The sequence below is a fragment of the Odontesthes bonariensis genome, chromosome 3 (assembly GCF_027942865.1).
Source record: "Odontesthes bonariensis isolate fOdoBon6 chromosome 3, fOdoBon6.hap1, whole genome shotgun sequence".
Taxonomy (NCBI): Eukaryota; Metazoa; Chordata; class Actinopteri; order Atheriniformes; family Atherinopsidae; genus Odontesthes; species Odontesthes bonariensis.
Window position 1 is genome coordinate 41,104,019 of NC_134508.1, and position 20,351 is coordinate 41,124,369.

At 41.6% G+C, this 20,351-nt stretch overlaps 1 protein-coding gene across 2 annotated transcripts in view; it reads right to left on the reverse strand.

Moving 5' to 3' along the window:
• The window catches only part of tasora (transcription activation suppressor a), a 34,604-nt gene that overhangs the window by 9,851 nt on the left and 4,402 nt on the right, over positions 1–20,351 (reverse strand). The window contains exons 2-22 of one of the 2 annotated variants that reach the window (XM_075461833.1): positions 18,062–18,207; positions 17,746–17,838; positions 17,344–17,416; positions 17,065–17,156; positions 15,213–15,344; positions 13,919–14,049; positions 13,326–13,357; positions 13,122–13,227; positions 9,788–9,891; positions 9,504–9,607; positions 8,557–8,629; positions 7,379–7,453; positions 4,973–5,157; positions 4,603–4,878; positions 4,289–4,472; positions 3,988–4,134; positions 3,641–3,783; positions 2,975–3,152; positions 2,112–2,618; positions 524–1,812; positions 249–371 (exon numbers count right to left, since the gene is read on the reverse strand). In XM_075461833.1, coding sequence (XP_075317948.1) covers positions 249–371; positions 524–1,812; positions 2,112–2,618; positions 2,975–3,152; positions 3,641–3,783; positions 3,988–4,134; positions 4,289–4,472; positions 4,603–4,878; positions 4,973–5,157; positions 7,379–7,453; positions 8,557–8,629; positions 9,504–9,607; positions 9,788–9,891; positions 13,122–13,227; positions 13,326–13,357; positions 13,919–14,049; positions 15,213–15,344; positions 17,065–17,156; positions 17,344–17,416; positions 17,746–17,838; positions 18,062–18,207 — 4,193 coding nt within the window. Of the gene's footprint in view, positions 1–248; positions 372–523; positions 1,816–2,111; positions 2,619–2,974; positions 3,153–3,640; positions 3,784–3,987; positions 4,135–4,288; positions 4,473–4,602; positions 4,879–4,972; positions 5,158–7,378; positions 7,454–8,556; positions 8,630–9,503; positions 9,608–9,787; positions 9,892–13,121; positions 13,228–13,325; positions 13,358–13,918; positions 14,050–15,212; positions 15,345–17,064; positions 17,157–17,343; positions 17,417–17,745; positions 17,839–18,061; positions 18,208–20,351 lie in introns of both variants that reach the window. The other variant, XM_075461832.1, reaches the window with a different exon arrangement.

Genomic DNA, 20,351 nt, shown 5'->3' on the forward strand with positions numbered 1-20,351 from the left:
GGGGCTGCAAATCTTTGGTGAGAACATTTAAGGTAAGCTAAAGTTACTCCAGGCCTTTAACTAAAACATGGATTTGAGGAGCAGTTACCCCGAAGAGAGCACAGAGTCTATACAAGGAGATCAATGAGGCCAGGTGGCATTCAGAAATTCTTACAAGAAAACCTCCAATTAAATAAAATGTCCACCTTGTTTAATGCCAGCAGCAATAATGAGAGAAAGAAGCAGAAGTAGAGTACAACGTGAAATACCTTGTGTATGTGTCGGGCTATGTCTTTGTTCTTAATGATGACCAGCAGTCCGTTCTCAGAGTTGCCTTTGTTTAGAAAGTCCACAGGACTCTGCTGCACGTTACCCAGTTTCAACAGGTGTTCCTGCAACATGAGGATACACGCAGAGCAATTTTTCCAAACTATCTGACCAATTTCTTTAGATCAACTGCATTAAATAATGTATGAGTCATGAATCATGAGTGTTTAATGGAAGAAGTATTCTTTAGTGTGGAATATGCTGTCTGTGATATTACCTTGACCTCTTCATAGACCTGGTCCCCTGGCTCGGTGCAGTGGATGTAAAAATGTGGGGACTTTCTCTTGATGTCTTTCATGATCTCCACGAGGTTGTTCAACACATCTGGCTCCAGCCGGTTGATCACAGAATTCAGGTCTTTGGCAGATGGGGCGGGACTTGTGGTGGGCTCGGGGACGGAAACAGAGCTGTGGGAATCTTCCGCCACTGGCATAGAAACGGTGCAGTTTGCACTTGAGCGTTCACCTTCATCTTCTACGTCAGCAGAGCAGCCTACAGTCCTTTCGGTGCTGCCATCTTGTGTTGATCCGATGTTTTGAGTGACTGTCCTGCAGACCTCTAAACTGTTGGCAGGTTTGTAGAGAGAACCAGATGCAGAATCAGTCAACGTGACACGAGAGGTTGGGGAACTCCTCCAGTTCTTAGTGTCTGACAGCCACACTTCATCTCCCCTTGAGAGCGTAGAGCCTTTACTGACTGACAGTGTAGCAGTAGTTTGTTCCACACGGAGAGCAGAAACCTCATCCTCTCTTCCTGTTCCACCGTTAGCTGCTCGAACACTGGCCACAAAATCACTAACCGTGTTAGCCAATGTGGCATCAGCATGAGTCCGGCCGGTGTCGGCCCTGTGGCTTGGACAGCTGTCGTTGAAGACTGTGAGCATCCTGTTAATGCTGTCCTGTAGTGAACTCACATAGTTCTGAACTGGGGGGCAAGGGTTGTAAAAAGATACATACTGCGAAAACTGAGAAACTGGTGTGTACGGGAGTGTGTGTTGAGGTGTGGGCGCTTCTGTGTTTGAGGTGGAGTTTGTGGGCTCTGGCAAGCTGTAGTGAACACTCTCCGCCTGCAGGAGGCGCTGTATCTCAGAGGAAAAGTCTCCCAGATGTTTGTCCACAATGCTGTCAATATTTCTGTGAGGACAAGCAGTGGAGGTGACGGAGGGAGACGACAAAGAGCGTCGCTCCGGTTCATTCTCTTCTTCCCTTTGGTCACTTTCACTAGATATATCTATTATCAAATCCTCTGCCTCCCTCTCAATTTGCTTACACTCATCAGCCTCTTCTTCCCAGTACTTCTGCACTTCTGGCTGAGATTCTTTTCCCTCCTCTAAACGTTTATCCTTTACCTCCTCCACCTCACCCATTGCTCCCTCTGCCTCCTTTACTCCTTCAATGGGTGGTGATGAGGGTTTAATCCTCTGCTCTGGAGCTGGAGGATTAGATGGATGGGTGGGTGTAGAAACAACAGGCTCTTCATTCTTCATTTCCTTTTCATTGGACAGTCCTGCTGGAGACAGACTGTGTTAGACTGACAACAGATTATAATCACAAGGAGTTAAGTAGCGATACAATAACTCAAGTATTGCCTGTGAGACTGCTGTGACGTTACTTGCACTAAAGAGCAAAGTGCAGCCAAAACATCCAGCTAAATTTAAACAATGATCTTGAAAGACTTGAACATAGTGCGTTTTCTACCAGCTGCTGGTTCTGACTTCAAATTTTGATTTGCTGCAGGTGGGATTACAGTAAAAAAAATGAACAGATTTAAGTACCCTGAGACGTTCTCAGGTTACATATTGTTACCTGGTAACTCCATGAGAGCCGGGGGGACCAACTGCTGCTCGTTAGCACTCCTGTGGTTTTTATGAAGTGGTTTGAGCTCTTTAAACTCCAGAGACCGCCACTGGGAGAGTGACAGAAGAGGGCTGGTCTCAGGCAACGAGCGCTGGGCAGGAAAAGTGGCGGGGCTGAGCAGTGGAAACGGGCACTGAGAAGGAGAAGTGGCAGGGCTGGCCTCGGGGGACGGGCACTGAGACGGGGAAGGAGGGGGACTGGGCTCAGGAGATGGACAATGGGAGGGTGAAGGCGGTGGGCTGGGGTCAGGTGATGGGCACTGAGAGGGAGGAGGACTGGCGTCGGGGGATGGGCACTGATAGGGGGAGGGGAGAGGGCTGGGCTCAGGAGACAAGGTGGGACTTTTCCTAGAAGGTTTGGTCGTCGCGGAGATGCTTGTTGCCATAGCGAGGTGCTGGAAGCGAGGGTCCTGGGGGAGGTTCCTGTCTCTCTGGGAGTACCTCTCTGAACACAGACCTGCAGAAAGTACATTTCTACATTTAGTTTGAATTCTGACCACCTGTGAGCTGCAGTCTGCTTCAAAACCTTTTTTCAGGAAGAAGCGTAGCGTAGCAAAGCTTTGATGTCAGCAAGGCTCCTGACTAAATGATTTATAGAAGACAAATAACAAGTTATACATCTCTGGCACAATCACAACAAATTAAGCTCATGTGATATACAGACTGTTAGCAGAACGTAGGACTTAAATCTCTATCCGCTTCTTTGCTTCTTATATTTTCACTCATTTATTTTCATGTAAAACAGCTGAAAGAGCTTTTAACACTCAGTGTGTGTTTTGATGTGTAGATGGTTGACTGAGCAGACAAACACACCTGTTATAGGGATGAGGACCCACGGGATCTCCCACTCTTCCTCCGGCTCTTCATTAGTTTCAACTTTCTTCCGTAGCCCCCCTCCTCTTCGACCTGCTGCTCCGTGTTGATTCGTGTCCCCGCTTTGCGAACCGGGACTGAATCCCTCCAAACTACTGATGCTGCCCGCCGTCTGCTCCTAAACACAGATGCACACACACGTTAAATACTTACATACATATCTATATACTCAATTAAAATCAGTTTTAACAGTTTTTACTCAACATAAATGGGAGGTTAGCTCCAAACGTAGTTACACAAATAACTAGAGCAGGGTTTCTTTTCCATTTCTTTCCTCTACTTGTTCTTCCACCAAAAAAAAAACTAGAATTTTTCTTGTAATATCTAATATCATAGATTAGATGATTTTAGACAGTATTCAAATGCTAAATATATGTTTAAAGAATGTAATTATCAATTTACAATATGCTGAGGAACATCCACATGTCTGGATACAGTGCTGAAGTTTTAAGGTTTTGCTATGAAATTCTAGAGTAATTAAGAGTGTCATATTATGTTTTCATTGCACATATTTGCAGGATCTAAGATCTATTCACAGCCAACTTTTTACTACGCATATATGCCGTTATTTTTTGTCAAAGGCATTGTAAATATGAAACAAGTTACCTCCAGCTCCTCTTGCTTCCTTAGATCAATGTCACAGTTAGTGGGCAGGCCCAGCTTTGTGGCCAGTTTCCCAAATGGACTCGACTCCCTCAGTCTCTCCTCTTTGGCCTCACAAAAGCTTTGATTGGCAGTCTGGATGAGACCTGCAGTTGGGCAGAGAAAAAATGTATCTATATATATTTTGCTCAAAGAGATTTTAAAATGCCATTAACCTTATTATATTTTAGAAGAATAAGTGAGCAGCGAATTGCTCTCAGACAGACAGAGGTTGAGAAGCCAAAAGTAATATAAATAGGTTCTGCAAGTAGTTTATTATGCTGTGAAGAAGAGTATCAGTAGCCAATCACCTGTCAGCTGCCCGATAAGTGTGGCAGCTAGTTCAGACCCATCGTCCCTCAGATCCAAATCCTTCAAACCCAAAGAGCCCATCACAGATGCAAGAGAAACAGGAGCTGAGGATGGACTTTGTTTTGAGGGGACTTTGTTTACCTCAACTAGGAACCAGAACCAAGGAGAACACACAAGGTTAGCAACATTATCTACCACTGAGTGCAAGAAAATAAAGACAGCAAATCATTTTGTTTAGCCTACATAACAATTTTGAAAGCAGTGACTCGGACATCAAAACCCAACAGTTTGTCTTCTCACCTGGAATCTTTTCGTGCCTTTTGTGTCCCTGTGATGCTTTGAAGTATTTAAGGGCCCGCTCTGCAGTCTCCTGCTCTATCTTCCTCTTCCTCTCTGGTGCCTTCAGGACCTCTTCTTCTTCCCTCCCCATCTCATTTTCTGCATTCCTCTTACAGGTCAAAATGAGGTCCAACAGCTGCTGTATCTAAGCAACACAGAAAACACGCAAGTTCAATGATCTGAAAAGATGGCAAAAGTAAATGATTCATAAGAGAATGCAACATTTATTAGTTGTATTCCATAGCAGTCCTGTTACAACCATGACTATTTTTCACCTTTTGGTCACTGGTCTGCTTATCTTTGTCGTTTACTGGTGCCTCTCTCTGACTTCCACTACTGTTCCTGGCCCTCATCTCTGGCGGTTGCCCTGAGCCACAGTGCGCCTTCACCACCTCCTTGGCCCGGGCCACAGACAGCAGGTAGAGGGTGGGACTCGACAGGTAGGAGTGCAGGTAGCTGTCCATGTTTACTCGATGGTGCTTCGGAGGAGAAAACAGCTGTGCCTCTTCATCCAGTTTGGAGTCGTACTCAGACATGGGATACTGTCGAACCTGGAGAACGAAAACAGAGAGATGTTCTGAGTATCTCGATACAGTCTCACGGGAAAAAAATGACGACGACAGTTTCTGGAGATGTTGGTCATACATTGCCATCTTTCAAGCCAGTGAGGTATTCCCGCGTCTGGAGCTCCACACCAAGAGAAAGCTTAGGAGGGGGGTTGGCTCTAGCTTTGACCAGAGCGTGGTGCAATGCTGGGAGGAACTCGCTCAGCCGCGGCATCACTGAGGCACTGGCTGTCAATGACTCGTAGGAGGAGGTACACAGTGATGCTGCAGTAAAGGACATCACAGGGAAAACAACATCAATAGCCGCATTCGGACTGTAGGAACCTTTGGCAGTTCCTATAACCTTTTAATCCACGGGGCCGCATTCGGACATACAGGAACTCGGGACCATCTCCCTCAGTTCCTATAACCATTTTAGCTCCTTCTCCCAGGCTGGGTCTTTTCAGGGTTCTATAGGAACACATCTGACGTAGGTGTTTGGTGGTCGGTAGCTACGCCCCTTGTCATGCTGTCACGGCTGAAATGTTTACTCATACAACACGGACACAACCGGCGCGTGTTTAATAAGTTAAACTTACACGTTGTCTCCTTTGTCTGCGGCGCTCTGCTCTCCTTTCTTTCGTCATGAAATGAAAAAGTATTGCCTGCGCTCGATCCTTCGTCTCCTGACTCTCTCTGTGAGCTCTTCCAGCCTCGATATTAGACGCCTGATGTGATCGTCCATGATTAATATCACCATCATGCAGACCATGAACACGGTGGCCTCCCTGCTCTCCATATTAGCTTCTTTGTGGTGTTTTTTCTTCTCTCCTTACTTTTACAGGGTTTTATTTTGTTTTGTTGTTGAATGTGGCGCTAAAGTAACACGTCGCAGACGGCTGCGCGCGCCGCATCAGTCCCGACCTGGTCCCGACTCATGTGCGAATGCAGACTGAAACAGTTCCGCTGGGGAAGGACAGTTATCAGAACGAAATTCGAGGAGGACCATTCTTATAACTGCATTCTTAGAACGGCTCTGTCCAAAAGCGGCTTATGTGTACACCAGTCATCATCAAAGCTTCAGTTTGTACTTCATGTTGGTGCTTTTTGGCCTTATGAGAGTTCCATACATTAATACTAGTTCAAGTAAATAGGACTTATTATTTAACCACTTGTTCAGGCGGTAAATTATTTCTAAGCAAACTGCTTAAAAACAGCTTTTTTAAATCTTAAAATATCTTTTAGATTCGTACATTTAAAAGCAGTAAAGTGAATGATTATTGTGTAACAGTGTTATATGGAAGCTCAGTGTCTATAATGTGAATTTGTTTGGTTCAGTTGGTCTTTGTTATGCCTGGAAATGCTTTCATAAACACTTTTTATGAATCATGCGCTTCACCAACTCTCATCTACTCTGTTAAAATTTACCTCAAAGGACAGAATGAGCATCACTTTTCTCATATGTGCCGTTTATGAAACAACATTTAACTACAATCTCAACACAAATGTTGAAATATATTGAGATGGGTGCCATCATAAATTAATTCCAAATATTTGTGCTCCAATTAAAGACGTGTGGACAGAATCCATTCACAAAAGAAGCAAACGTATCACAGTATTCCTCAAGGATTCAGACCTAATCTCACTAATATCATGCAGATGGTGCAGTGAATGGTCTTCAATCATAAAGCCAAAGCAGGCATTCTGACAAACAGCAGGTTACTTTCTGACTCTTGTCCAATGCACCCTCTTACATCTCTCTGTCTGCACTGTAATCACAGACAGAAAAGCTTGCAGCTCTCTGCTTATGCTACCTGTTCGAGTTGGGACAGATGTGCCAACAGAAAAAGGGGGGGTTTGAACAGGTATTGTACCTCTAAGCTGGCAGTTTTGATGGTTAGGCATGAATCAGAATGCGTTTGTAGGGGAGTTCTGTCACTATAAAACATGCCACTTTAACAGCTAATTCAACTGAAAATAACCAACCCTACTAACATTTTTCAACGCTGCTGTTTGGTCACTATGAACAACTAACAAGTGACGTAACCGCTGAATGAAAAGGGCTTCTGACACAGGAAAGAGAAGACAGGATATTGCACCAGCCTTATTCTCTGGAGTCTTTATGAAAATACTGTAACGGAAACACATACCATGAAGATCATTTCAAAAAAGCACCAGCTAAAGTTGGTAAAAACACAGCTGGAGGGAGCACTGGCTTCTCACCTCATGTGCAAGCTCTGAGAGGGGCTGTGTCAAAAAATAATGGTGTACTAACAATGGAACTTCAATGGTCAGTTGAACACAGGCACATAGAAAACTTGGGAAACTTATTCAAGTGCAAGTGTTGCTTGCAGAGCTGTAATCCCTCTGACAGCCACTTTAAGGTAGAACATCCATGTTAGTCAGTGACATTTGAACGTGTAGGGCTGCTCTGCCACTCAGTTCAGTCAAAAAGATGAACATCACACAACCGCAAACAAACCCACCCATTCACAATGTCACTTACTACATTGGGCCACATCTCTGGTCTCCGGGAAAACAAACAGGGCCTGAAGACACCTCTGCCAGGTCTCTCCTCTCTCTGAAAAGACAAACATTATCGTCATTTTCATGTCACACTGTCACATCAGACAAATACAACAAACTGAAACATCTGACATGAAACAATGAGTCATTTGCTGAAAACTAGTCACAGCGGTGACAACGTTTGAAGTAACAAAGCAGGTGTTTTATAATAATGATCTTTACAGCACTAAATCAACACTACAGGGACTATCGCATGTCAATTTCTTTTAGGCTTTTCAGTAACTTAAAAACAGCTTGTTGTTAAACCCACCAGAGACATATTTACTACACTATCATTATGGCAAAAACACCCGACAACAACAATATTATCAGATATTAATACACGATAAGAATGAAATGTCTAGAGAAATTATGCAAAAAAACAAGGAATCAGTTCAATTAACCTTTACTATGTTTATTGTGTGTTGTGTGCCCTGTTTTAGCAAATGTATTATATTCAAAATACAACCGTAAGAGAAATGAAGAGAAAGTCTAAAACTGTTCAGGAATGTACAAAAGGAACAATTATGCTTAATGAAAAGAGAAAAGGTGAAAAGATGAACTGGCGAACAAGGCCTAACATCTTATTTGTTTAATTAATACATGCATACACTGGTATATTACAACAGCCCTTAAATCCACAACACATTTCAGTGCAATTTTTAAAAAATAATTTGGTGAATTTTTAGTGTTTTATGTGTCCATGTGGTAAAAATTGCTACTAATGTCAAGATGCAATATCATGTATTTTGTGAGGTTTTTTTTGGTTTTAGTTCTATTTAGCTCTGATTTCCTTTAGTTTTTATGTTTTATTTGTATATATTACAATACAATATGTCATGTGAGACTGAGATCAAGCTCCCACTGTTAACCACCATAGGGAGGGGACCATGGGTGCTTTCCCCTCCCTATCTTGGGGGTTTGAGAGCTGGCACAAAAGTGGACAACCTCCATTTATGTTCTGATTACTGAGAAGGCGGTTATACTTGTTATGCTGTAAGTTTTGTTATTACAATGAAACATCCGAGGTAAACGAGCCTCGTTGTTTATTATTTTTCAAGTAGCATATCTCATCCAATAGATAATTCACAAGCAGATCCCATTAGTCCCATGTCATACCAGTAGGTGTTGCCATCTGAACACTGGACAGCAGGAGGAGAAAGCCTCTCTCTGAAAGTGACGTCACCAGAACCTGAAGAGAAGACAACAAAAGCTCGATTTCAGGGATAATAATCAACTAATTTATAATCTTCAGTGACTTTTAGACTGTACCTATGACTAAATAAAACCAATTAAAATCTTTTCTTCATGTAAAAAAATAACAAAAACTACGGTTACAGCTCGACTGGGCCAAATAACTGGACCACTGTCTTTTTCCCAGCAAAAATTAATGGGATGGAACATTGGAGAACCTGCAGAGTTAAGTTTAGTTGAGTGTGTACATGCAGGAGAGATTCAACCTCAAACTGCACTTTTCCGAAGCTCGACTTCGTACACTTTCTATTGGACTAACATGTTTACTACGACTGACGCAGTAATTAGTTTTCTATGATGTCATGTAAACATACCGAGTGTGGTGCTAATTCAGAATAACATAAAAGGTACACACAGGATTAATTCCATCAGTAAAATAAGCAATATGAAAACAGATTCCGTCTTTTCATTAGAAACACACTTTACTCTACTTTTTTTTTTTCAAACTCATCTACTCTGAGGTGTACATTATACAGGACAACACCATAAAGGCTGTAAAGGCAAAGTATTGTTATTCAATGGCCTCTGCTCTGTACACAAGATCCAGTTAATCCTCCCTGTAATGTCAATCAATCAATTAGACTTTATTTAAACAACACTTTTTTTTGTATGAAAAAAAATTCATACAAAGTGCTTTACAAGAAAAAGCAAATAAAACAAAGCAGTGAAAACCCAAGGCCACACATACACACACCTCTCTATACGTACATATACATGCCACACATACTGGAAGGAAGGTAACTGATGTCAAATGTATGATGTAATGCATCAGCAAGCACTGGATAACAAGATGCTTTACAATCTGAACCCACCACTCTCTTTATCTCCAGTTCCTGCAGCAGTGTCGTCACACTGGTGGTGGAGCGGTTTCTGTCGATCACCTCCATGAGACTGCAGTGATGGCCATCAGTCACAACTACACACGCAAAAACACACACATTTACACAAAACCTGACAAGTGTTTTGGTGTCGTGTCAGGAGTGCTTTTCACTAAACTGACTGAAAGCAAAGAGAATTTCCTCTTTCAACACAAAGCAGTGGCCATCTACAACTTTATTCCAAAAATATCCATCTCAGTGGGTTAATTTGACCTCACCTTCTTGGCTGCCTTTGTAGATATTGTAGGAGAACACGCCAGAGGGGAGGAGCTTAGTCACTTGGTCAAGCCTCATCAAATCCCCGATTTCCAACTTCTCTGGTCTGAAGGCAACACACGGTGAAACATAAGGCAAATCATATAAAATGTTGAGGGAACACAATTTCATCTTTGGATGAAGTAAAACTAGAGTGTCCATGTTTTAAATAACTGACGACAAAGGATGAAGGTGGGGAAAAGTTCTATCCTATTACCGTCTGCAGTGGCAAGTTTAATCAGATGAAATTCTGAATTAAGTAAAACATACCCCAAGATGAAAATGCATTAAAAAGATTCATCCGTCGGTCATTTTTCTTCTACAGAAGAAGTATTCATGATCCGACCATACGAAGTCTCCTACATGTATTCTCTTTACCGTATCTCAATCAGGGAACCTACAGCAATAAGTCATCTTATCTAACTGCACGCTCTGGTTCAGCTGTCTCTTGCCTTGCCGACCTTCCCTTCACCATCCTGTGGCCCAATGCCTGTGGGTACAGCTCATTAAAATGAATTTACGACAGCATCACTGCTCACGAGACCCAAATTCAACTCATCACCGTTTTTGCTTGCCAACACTGTTGTGACAACATACTGAACACTGACCAATGAAAACTGAATGGACGCTCTGACATTTACTACTCTTGATTAGAGCCAATCGACATTTTTGAAAAGATTTAGTAGTGACAATGGGAAGTCTTCTCCAACACATCCCAAATATTCTCAATGGGGTCTGGACTTCTGAACCACTTTTTCACAATTTAAACCTGATTAATTGTCATCTTGGAGTAAAGTCGTGCCATGAGGGAAAAAACTCTTTTTAATTTGGACTCACAACGTTGGTCAGTCTGAACCTGACAAACTGAAGCAACGCAGATAATTGTTTAGTTAAATCCAGCCAGATGTTGACTTTCTTTTTTGTTTTCAAACCCTCCAGGGACTCCTTTTAGCATTAGCATTAGTGTTACTGCTACAAGCATGAGATCTTCCAAAAGTTAATGGTTTGGATCAAGGTCAAAAACTGCAACCGCACTTCCCATCACACCTTCAGTTTAAAAAGTTACACACACCCCCTCGGGCCCCATTGATGGCCAATCAAACCACATTTTTTTGTTAAAGTCTAATTTAGCCGTCACATAAGGTGCTGAGATCCTTCCCCAAGTGGAGGAGTTCAAGTATCTCGGGGTCTTGTTCACGAGTGAGGGACGAATGGAGCAGGAGATTGACAGGCGGATCGGTGCGGCGTCTGCAGTGATGCGGGCTCTGCACAGGCCCGTCGTGGTGAAGAAGGAGCTGAGCCAGAAGGCGAAGCTCTCGATTTACCGGTCAATCTATGTTCCTACCCTCACCTATGGTCACGAGCTGTGGGTAGTGACCGAAAGAACGAGATCGCGAATACAAGCGGCCGAAATGAGTTTCCTCCGCAGGGTGTCTGGGCTCTCCCTTAGAGATAGGGTGAGAAGCTCGGTCATCCGGGAGGGGCTCGGAGTAGAACCGCTGCTCCTCCGCATCGAGAGGAGTCAGATGAGGTGGCTCGGGCATCTGGTTAGGATGCCTCCTGGACGCCTCCCTGGTGAGGTGTTCCGGGCCCGTCCCACTGGGAAGAGGCCCCGGGGAAGACCCAGGACACGTTGGAGAGACTATGTTTCTCGGCTGGCCTGGGAACGCCTCGGGGTCCCCCCAGAAGAGCTGGAGGAAGTGGCCGGGGACAGGGACGTCTGGGTCTCTATGCTCAAGCTGCTGCCCCCGCGACCCGATCCCCAGACCAGCGGAAGATAATGGATGGATGGATGGATGGATGGATAAGGTGCTGCCTGTGACTACCTTTTCATTCTGAGCCCTTGAGTTGGACATTTTTCATGAAATTACATATTTAACCACTAGTTAGCAGCAGAGCTGACATAATAAAGTAGAGTCTAAATCAGGGATGTCAAAGTCAAATACACCGAGGGCCAAAAAAACTAATTTGTTACAAGCCAAGGGCCGGACTGGTTCAATGTTTATTAAAACATATTGAAATGATTGCACATAGCCTATTGAACCAAGACCTAACACACTGTATATTATTTAATGATTAAATTAATAAAGCAATATTTTGTTATGGCTCTGTCAGTAACTTCAAGGGAAAACATTTTCAACAGGCAAACAGCAAAAAATTAAATTGTTTTTAAAAACAAAATATGTTTCTTAATATCAAGATAAATGCCTAAATAAAAGTGCATGCATTATAAACTGAAAATGCATTATTGTGCTGCTCTATGATCCTACCGATCACTGCTTTCAAATGGTAAAATAAGAAAATAAAAAAATAAATCAAATCAGTTGTATTCTTTCTCATGGTCTTATCTGCAATTTTCCCTGAGTGCATTCAACTGAAAAATAAATATAAATAAATAAAATACAAAAATCTATGGCACAGAGACAAAACAATACTTCCTTCAAAGAAAAATCACGTCTTGTAGAAACAAATGTAAGAATTTAACTGAATTAAAAACTGAAAATAAGTTACTGCTCTGTGATACTTACTTGTCTGAGGCTGAGCCTGATTACCTCCGTGAACATGTACTCTGCCTCCCACCTGGCTTGAAACCCCCTGTTCTCTGCGTCCACCTTACGTTTAGCCATTTTTGAGGAGGGGGGTAGCTGAGAGTTGATCTCTGCTCTGACTGCTGATGAATAATGAAGCCGCTTGTGCGCGCTGCGGTGACTTTGCGGGCTACCGTTGCATTGTGGGGAATGTAGTGTTGGTGAGTCCAAAACACCAGCGGGCGGCTGTGGCCTGCGGGCCGGTTCTAATAGTAATTAAATATCATCCAGGGGGCCATAGATAATTAATTCGCGGGCCGGATCTTTGACTTTGACATATGTGGTCTAAATTGTATTATTGCATAGAAATAAAATATATTAGTCTGGATGAGTTGGTAGTGAATCAAAGGTGTGCTGTGAATGTGCTTGAGAAATTATTTTGTGTGTATGTGTGAGTGTTTGTGTCCAAAGTCACCGCCTCCTCATGGCAACAGAAATGATTCATTATGATACGTCCACCACCACCGGCCCCTTTTCTTGGTGAAATATGGGGTGCTTTTATGACAAAAATGGCATAAAAGTGTTAAAAATATTTTAAAAATGAATAAAAACTTAATACTTTTTTATAGTATAACTGAATCTGAATAGGAGTTTTACAGCTGAAGGGATCCATTTGGATGAATTTTAACCCTGTCATCTGACTATTCAACATAGCCAACAGGCACAATTTAAAGTCTCTAAATGGTTTGAAACAATGTTAATTACTCACAGTCTGTGAGGCAGAAAGGGAGAAGAGCTGGAACGAAGGGAGATCTGGAAGAGAACCCGTTTATCTTTCACTAAATCTCCCATCCACACGGTGAACTGAGCACCTGCTGTGAGAGCGAAGACCACAAGAAAGGAAGACAAATCCATCAGCTTCAGAGCAATAAAGGATGTGGACAACACCCAGAAAATATATGCCCTTTCTTACCTTTACTCCTTTCTGATGACTGACTGTTTAACCTGCCCACCAAACAGAGCACACAAACAACAAGTCAGATCAAAAACTGAGACAGAAGCAGGAGCTCAGGCCAATTCTGTCAGCTCAAAATCTGAGATGATGACTTTGCCTCATTACATTAAATCCAAAATTCTGATGACAACAGCCTGTATAATACTCTGGTGTATTAGTGAGACATGGAGACTTATTCTAACATCAATGTAGGAAATCCAAGCACATTTTAATCAGTGCAACTCAACTGTTCAGCAGCTCTGTGATTAGATTCTGGAGCTAACCCAAGCAGACTTAATACTTTTATCATGGTCAACCAAACATTGGTAGAACCAAAACGTCTCAGCACTTCCAACAGGAAGAAAAGTGGCTAAAACACACTAAACAAATTGAATAACAACAATAAAAACAGAACACATTCATATTTTCTAGGGCCTATCCAATCTAAATTCTATTCCACCTTATTAAGCATTTAATCTAAGTTTCTGGAAACTTTAACTTTATTTCTAAATCCTCATTTTGACATATTGAAATGACTAAAATTAAATTTTAAACTTGCCAGATCTCCATACCTGATGGGTGCAAGGGGTTTGCTGGGAAGTTGAGTGTCTTTCCCTTTAATCTGAAAGGAGATGACGGCGTACGGACACACCTGGCGAGGCCGCTGCCGCAGCTCATCAAATGAATACTCATAAAAGTATTGCTGGGGGAGAAAATACGTCATTGATTAGATGCCATCGTATTCATGTTCAGTTAGGCTGCCACAAACAATTCTCACAAAAAAAAGAAAAAGAAAAAAAGAGACTCAAGGTTTCTTTGTTTGTTTGTTTTTGGGAGCCACCAGACTAATACAACCGGTTTCCTAGGCACATACTTCTTTGGCAATTATTTGTAAGGCAAGGAAAATCACACCAACACAATCTCAATAGCTAAGCAGCACTACGAGACGGAAACAGAAACAGTGGATGAGTGATATTTGCAGTTTGTGAGAGGTCGAACAGTAGAAGAAGAACAGTGCAGAACAGCATGTTGCGTTGTCATAATTCATATTATATTAATATATATTCATATTATCGTATAACAACACGGCAGCTCTGAGCTAACAGTGCAATAGTACGCGTTCATTCATTCGTCTTAAAGTATTGGTGAAATAAAGACAGATAAAGCCTTATTTAGAGGCTGTATTGTCTCTGCCCTGTTCTCTCCCGTTATATGGATATACCCGACTCTCGAGTGATCTAAATAGCTTCCGAAGGACGCCGACTTTCACAAAACTGTTATCGGTGAGTAGATGAACGTATTTTATGCCAGAAATAAGATCCAGGTTTAAAATAAAAATAAACTTTAAGTGAAACTTGTTGAAAACACGGTTGTCAGAAAAATGGCTGCAGGATAACCAGAAAACTCATTTCACTACAAGAAATTATATTGAGCACAATAAGATGAAGCTGTGTTATTCCTCTGAAGAGCTGATAAGGTGTCAAATTAATCCACCGCTGTTGTGCAAGTGTGTTGGTTAATGTGACTGCAGCAGTTCACACTCGTAGAGTGTTTGGCTGCTGGATTAATCGAAAGCAGTACATGAGTGAAAGGGGTTTAACATACTTAGTAACAGAACAACAATGAACAAAGCCTGTTCACAGCAACAACACCAGCCACACTGACAGCTTATAGTGTTCATGCAATTTAAATAATTATTACATTTATAATGTCCAACAGCTATAATGTACCACTGCATCAAACTCAGTTTTTTTTTTTTTTTAAACATCCAGATATAACTGCTTCATTTTGGAGGATTAAAAGTAAATATATATGAAACTGAGCCCATAGTGTCACAAATGCTTGTGTGTGTATGCATTTTCTCACTTGTGTGAGTTCGAAGGCGTGGTAGCATGTAAGTGAGGTGACTTTGCTGGCATTCTTGGCAATGTGGCTGTCGAAGCGAGGCGTCGGGTCCAAGAGGTTCTTCATGTTCTCATAGATGCTTTTCACTTTGCCCTGAAATCGAAAACAATTCCACTTAAAATGTATTTTTGATAATTTCTTAATGGGGAAAAAAGATTTTAATCATAGTCGTGACACGGAGCATTTAACCCCTTAACGCAGTGTTTCTCATGTTTTCGATGTTTCCCTCCTCCAGCACACCCGATTCAAATGAATGGCTCCTGATCAGATCACTGCAGAGCTTGATGACGAGTTGATCATTTGAATCAGGAGGCAGGAAGCATCGAAAACATGCAGGGCAGTGGGTCCCGAGGACCGGAATTGAGAAACACTGCCTTAACGTGTGAAAGTCTTCTCGTAGGCAGGAAGCCAAATCAAAGCCCCGAGATGGAAGAGTCAACATATCTTGAAAGGTCAGGCTTCACCTTTCCGAGGTGAAAAAAAACATTTTGCCACTGAGCTGACCTGCTGTCCAAGTTTCAAAGAATTATTAATAATCACCCCCAATAATAAGTCTTTTTCGCCATCAGCAACATTCATTTGAAATAATTTCAGTTTTCGTTAGTCCGTTACCATTCAGGCTTGTATGTACTTTGGACAACTCAATTTTGAGACAGAATCCCTTTGATGGCACTTTAATGGGAGGTAAATCCGTAAAGCAGTGAAAGACTAAAAAGTGGAAAATTTTGAAAATAGACTCCAACAGCAACATGTAAAGTGAAAACAAGGCTGCACAATAGATTTAATTTCTGATCTCAATCTCGATTTTGACTTCCTACAATTAAACTGACGTGATTGTTCGTGTTATGGCTGCTGTGTTTTTGTCTAATTTATGGAAATTAGCCAAAAGGTGTCGAGCTCCGATTGGTTAAAACTCCAAGAGCTCACAGAGGATTGGCTACCGGGGAAAAGATCTCCTATAAAAACCTGGGATGATGACATCGACTCAGTCCTATTCTCCAAACCAGCTACACCGTCACTTTCTACATGTAATATTTAAACATAATTTATACATCCATAGCTTGGAGTTTGTAGGGGTGGGCTGCCATATTATTTTAATTTATTTTCTGCTGTTCGGTTATTATGAAAATGAGTGCTCCGCAAAGCAAAGCAGGACCACGTGGCAAACGCAGCTGTTCTTGCAGCTAAAAGTTTCCTGGATGCAGTTTGGACGAGTGGCGACATAAGGACAGATATACGAGAACAGAGAGCAGAGCGGGGAAACAAAACACAAACGCCTGGCACAGCAGAGGGCCAAGAAGGTGTCCTTTGAACATCATCTGTCGTTTGGAAATATTTCGGATTTAGGGCGAGTGATGCTAACTGAGAACAAAACATATGCAAAGAGTACTACAGAGTTGTGTCTGCGCCACAAAGAAACATAGCTAACTTATCTCACCTTCTGAAAACACACCACAAACCGCAGTAAAACGAATGGTTGTTAACCTGAATGTTCCTACATCAACCAGCAGCTTATCTGTTGTCTACATGTTTTAATGTGAAACTGAAGGTTTTATCTTGATGAGAAGACAAGATATTTGTACAATAGCAGAAATGTGGCACGATATGGATAAATAAACAGTTCTAAAATCTGTGAATAACCGTGATAAATAATCGTCATCTCAATACTGATCAAAGTTATCGTGTTTATTACTTTGCCCAGAATCATGCAGCCCTAGGTGGACCTCAGATGTGTCATCATGATTTCTGCTTTAAAAGGAGAGCTGACAGAGCCAGTGATGATTATGATGATGATGATGAGCAGCTGATTTACCTTCATCACTTTGAAGATGATGATCTCCCCCGTGGTTCCCGGGGTGAAGAGGTTCAACTGCAGCAGATCAGAATACCTGGACAGATAAACACCTAGAAACACAAACATACATTGAGAACATACATGGCATTACTGGTAGTTTTGTTTTGTGCACATTAACGGCTCATGAATAGTACAGCATGTTTCAATGTTAACAGCCACCAGTGAAACAGTAACATTCAGCTCTTTGTGACACCCTCTTTCAGCGATTACATTACGGACTCGTATGGCCACTCGTACCTTTATTGGGGTCTCCCAGCACGGTGATCCTGCTATGACCCAAAGCAAGCCCCTTCTCACAGAAAAAGGGCAGCTACAGGAAGAAGAAGAAGAAAAAGAATAGATGTTAGAGCTCAGAAAAGAATGAATCATATAATAGACTGGACAAACTATTAATCTCAAAGAATAAGGGTCATTAACACACATAAGATATTTATGTTATTGTTCTTATTAAAGAGAATATTGAATAATTCCTGCCCTATATGCCTTAAATCACAGATTTTATCTCATAGTCCTATTTTTTAGAGCTGGAAAATAAACAACAGAATAAAAGTCAAACCAAACAAGTTTCTGCATGGATTTTTCTGAATCCAACTCAGAACTCTTTCAATCCCAGCAATGAACAACACAATGTGAGCTTACCTCGACAGTGTTAGTCAACAAGAAACAGTAGCTCTCCTCCAGCTCCTTGTCTGTCCTCCCCTCTGCCTTCATCTCCTTTCTCTTTTCCACAAACTGAACACAGACACACAAACAAGAGATTAACCAAACCATCAAAATTAAATAACCAGCTACAGAACTGAGTGGCCTTCACCGGAGTCCTTGGTTGAAGTTAAATCTAATCGAAATACGTCACTCTCAGTCTGACAACACTTAAGTCATCACAACACGTGAAAACGCTTTCACATGACAGGTGAACAAACCACACAGAGCTAAAGCAAAACCTTCTCAACCTCACCTCTTTCTCCAGCAGCTCACTGTGGACAAGCCGAGGTTTGGAATAGGTAAAGCAGCTGGCAGAGCTGGTGTCAATGTAGCTGGAGGTCAGGATGGTTTTCATGTCTTCATACTCCCTGGACTCAAAGGAAACATACTGGAACAGGGCTGAAAGAAAGACAGGAAAGACTCATCACAAGTAATCCATCTGATCACTAAAGAGGACGTATAAATGTGCAGAAAACCCAACTGTCAGATCTGCGAAGGATGCAGAAGTGACCGTTTCACTGGCTGAGCCACACAGCTGCCCAAGAACTTCAATTTCCACAGCTTACTATACAGTCTACATGGAGACCTGAACATTGGAGTGGTAGTTTAACATGTAGGAAAGGTGTAATCCAGGACGTCCTCCAAGTTCAGCTTTTCAACCAGATGTTCGGCTGCAGAGTTTTACTCCCATTAAGCCACATGAGGTCGAACACAGCAAAACCTGGTCCAGAATCCGATTAAAGCTTATCACAAAACTGGCGCATGACATCAGAGCTTTATCCAATGTTTCTTGTAAAATAAAATGTAATAGATAAGGCTTTCTGTACTAAAGCCATTCCTGTATGTGTGTCAGGTTAGAAAATTACCATAAAAGTCCAATTCCACTTGAGAACCAGTTTCCAAAACATCATGAATCATGCGCCTCTGGGTTTTGAGCAATTCTTCTACCAATGCAGGCAGGTAGTGGCAAATGCACCCTGACAGTTCATCAATAATGTCATACGCACAGGGCTCTCAAATCTGCATTTAATGATAGACTTACAAATCACACTAAAGTACAAATTGATATAGTAAAAATGGGCACAGAGTCATTTCCAAGGCAGATTAAAGTGCCCGCCATAGTTTCCTTTTGGCCGCCATAGTTTCCGAATCCCAATCGTTTGAAACACGGGACATTTGAAACACAGCGATTTCCTCGAAAACCACGCAAGTCTGACACGTCAAATTTCGTCACTACGTTCAGCCCGCAAGACTGACCAACCCTGCGAAATCTCACGTGAAAACGTCATGCCGTTCAAATTTTATCCCTGTGAACCTGTTTTTGAAAACAGAGTCTCTTCAGTCAAAGGCTTCTTCAGTTTGGATGCAAAACGGACCGCTACAGGAAATCTTTCCTGCCCACAGCCATCAGCATCTATAATAACTCTTTGATTTAATTGAGCTACATCAACATTTAATTTCCCTCTGGGATAAATAAAGTATTTTTGAATTGAATTGAATTCAATGCGGTAAGTAAAATCTGTAATAAACACTTGTATTTTTTGTTTCATGCAATAATAATATGACTATACAACTGGTGAATTAGTAATTAAACATGTCCTAAAGTGTGCAATGTCAGAGTTTTGAAGTTTAGTGGCAAAAAAGGTTTATGTGTTATTAGTCGCTGTCGGGGCGATTGACACACACGTTATAGATCAGTGGGTGCGCGTGCATAAAGGTCAGCTGTAATCATCGTGATTTCGTTGACAAACATATTTTTTTGACCTATTTATATTATGAGAAATAATGTGAAATTTGAGCAATGACGAGTACACTAGTATGTTGTCCGGTATGCTGCATTAAAAAAAAAAAATAGTAAGCTCAATAGTTTCTGTTTAAAATAAGGTGTTTCATCCGTCCCGCATGTGTATTTCAACCGTCCCGACTAGGCGGAGCGGGGTGAAGTTGGTTTTATATTCGACATTCGCCTATTTTCCGGGTTTGTAATTGTAATAGCGTCACAAAAACCGCACCAATTAGCCTCAGGATGGTATTAATTTGTACAGAAAACTAAGACTAACATACCACAGGCTTTATCAACTCACCAAAATAAGCAAGTCTGGCGAAAGATCAGAGTAACCGCGCCGAATATACTTCTAAGTGAACTACGGCAGCCAGAGCGCTTAGGGACCATCGCAAAAGTGCAACGCCTTTTTTTGTTCTCACTGGATAAACCACTTCTGATGGGTTTGTGAACTCACTATAAAGCTTTCACAGCCTTTTAGTTTCCAGAAAAATAATTTTAGGTAGAACATTTACTCAGTGTGTATAGTTAATTCCATTTTAGACATTTATTTTGTAATAGCTCTCTTGTTTTTAAAGATATCAACACCAAACCACTTCTGATATGTTCATGGACTCATTGTGTACTTCCCACACCCTTTATTATCAAGGAAAACCTTTTATTTTTTTTTAAAAGGTATAAGTAATCAGTGTATAAGACTCAGTCTTATTTATGACTTTTATTTTGTAATAGCTCTCTTGTTTTTATAGATATAAAAACC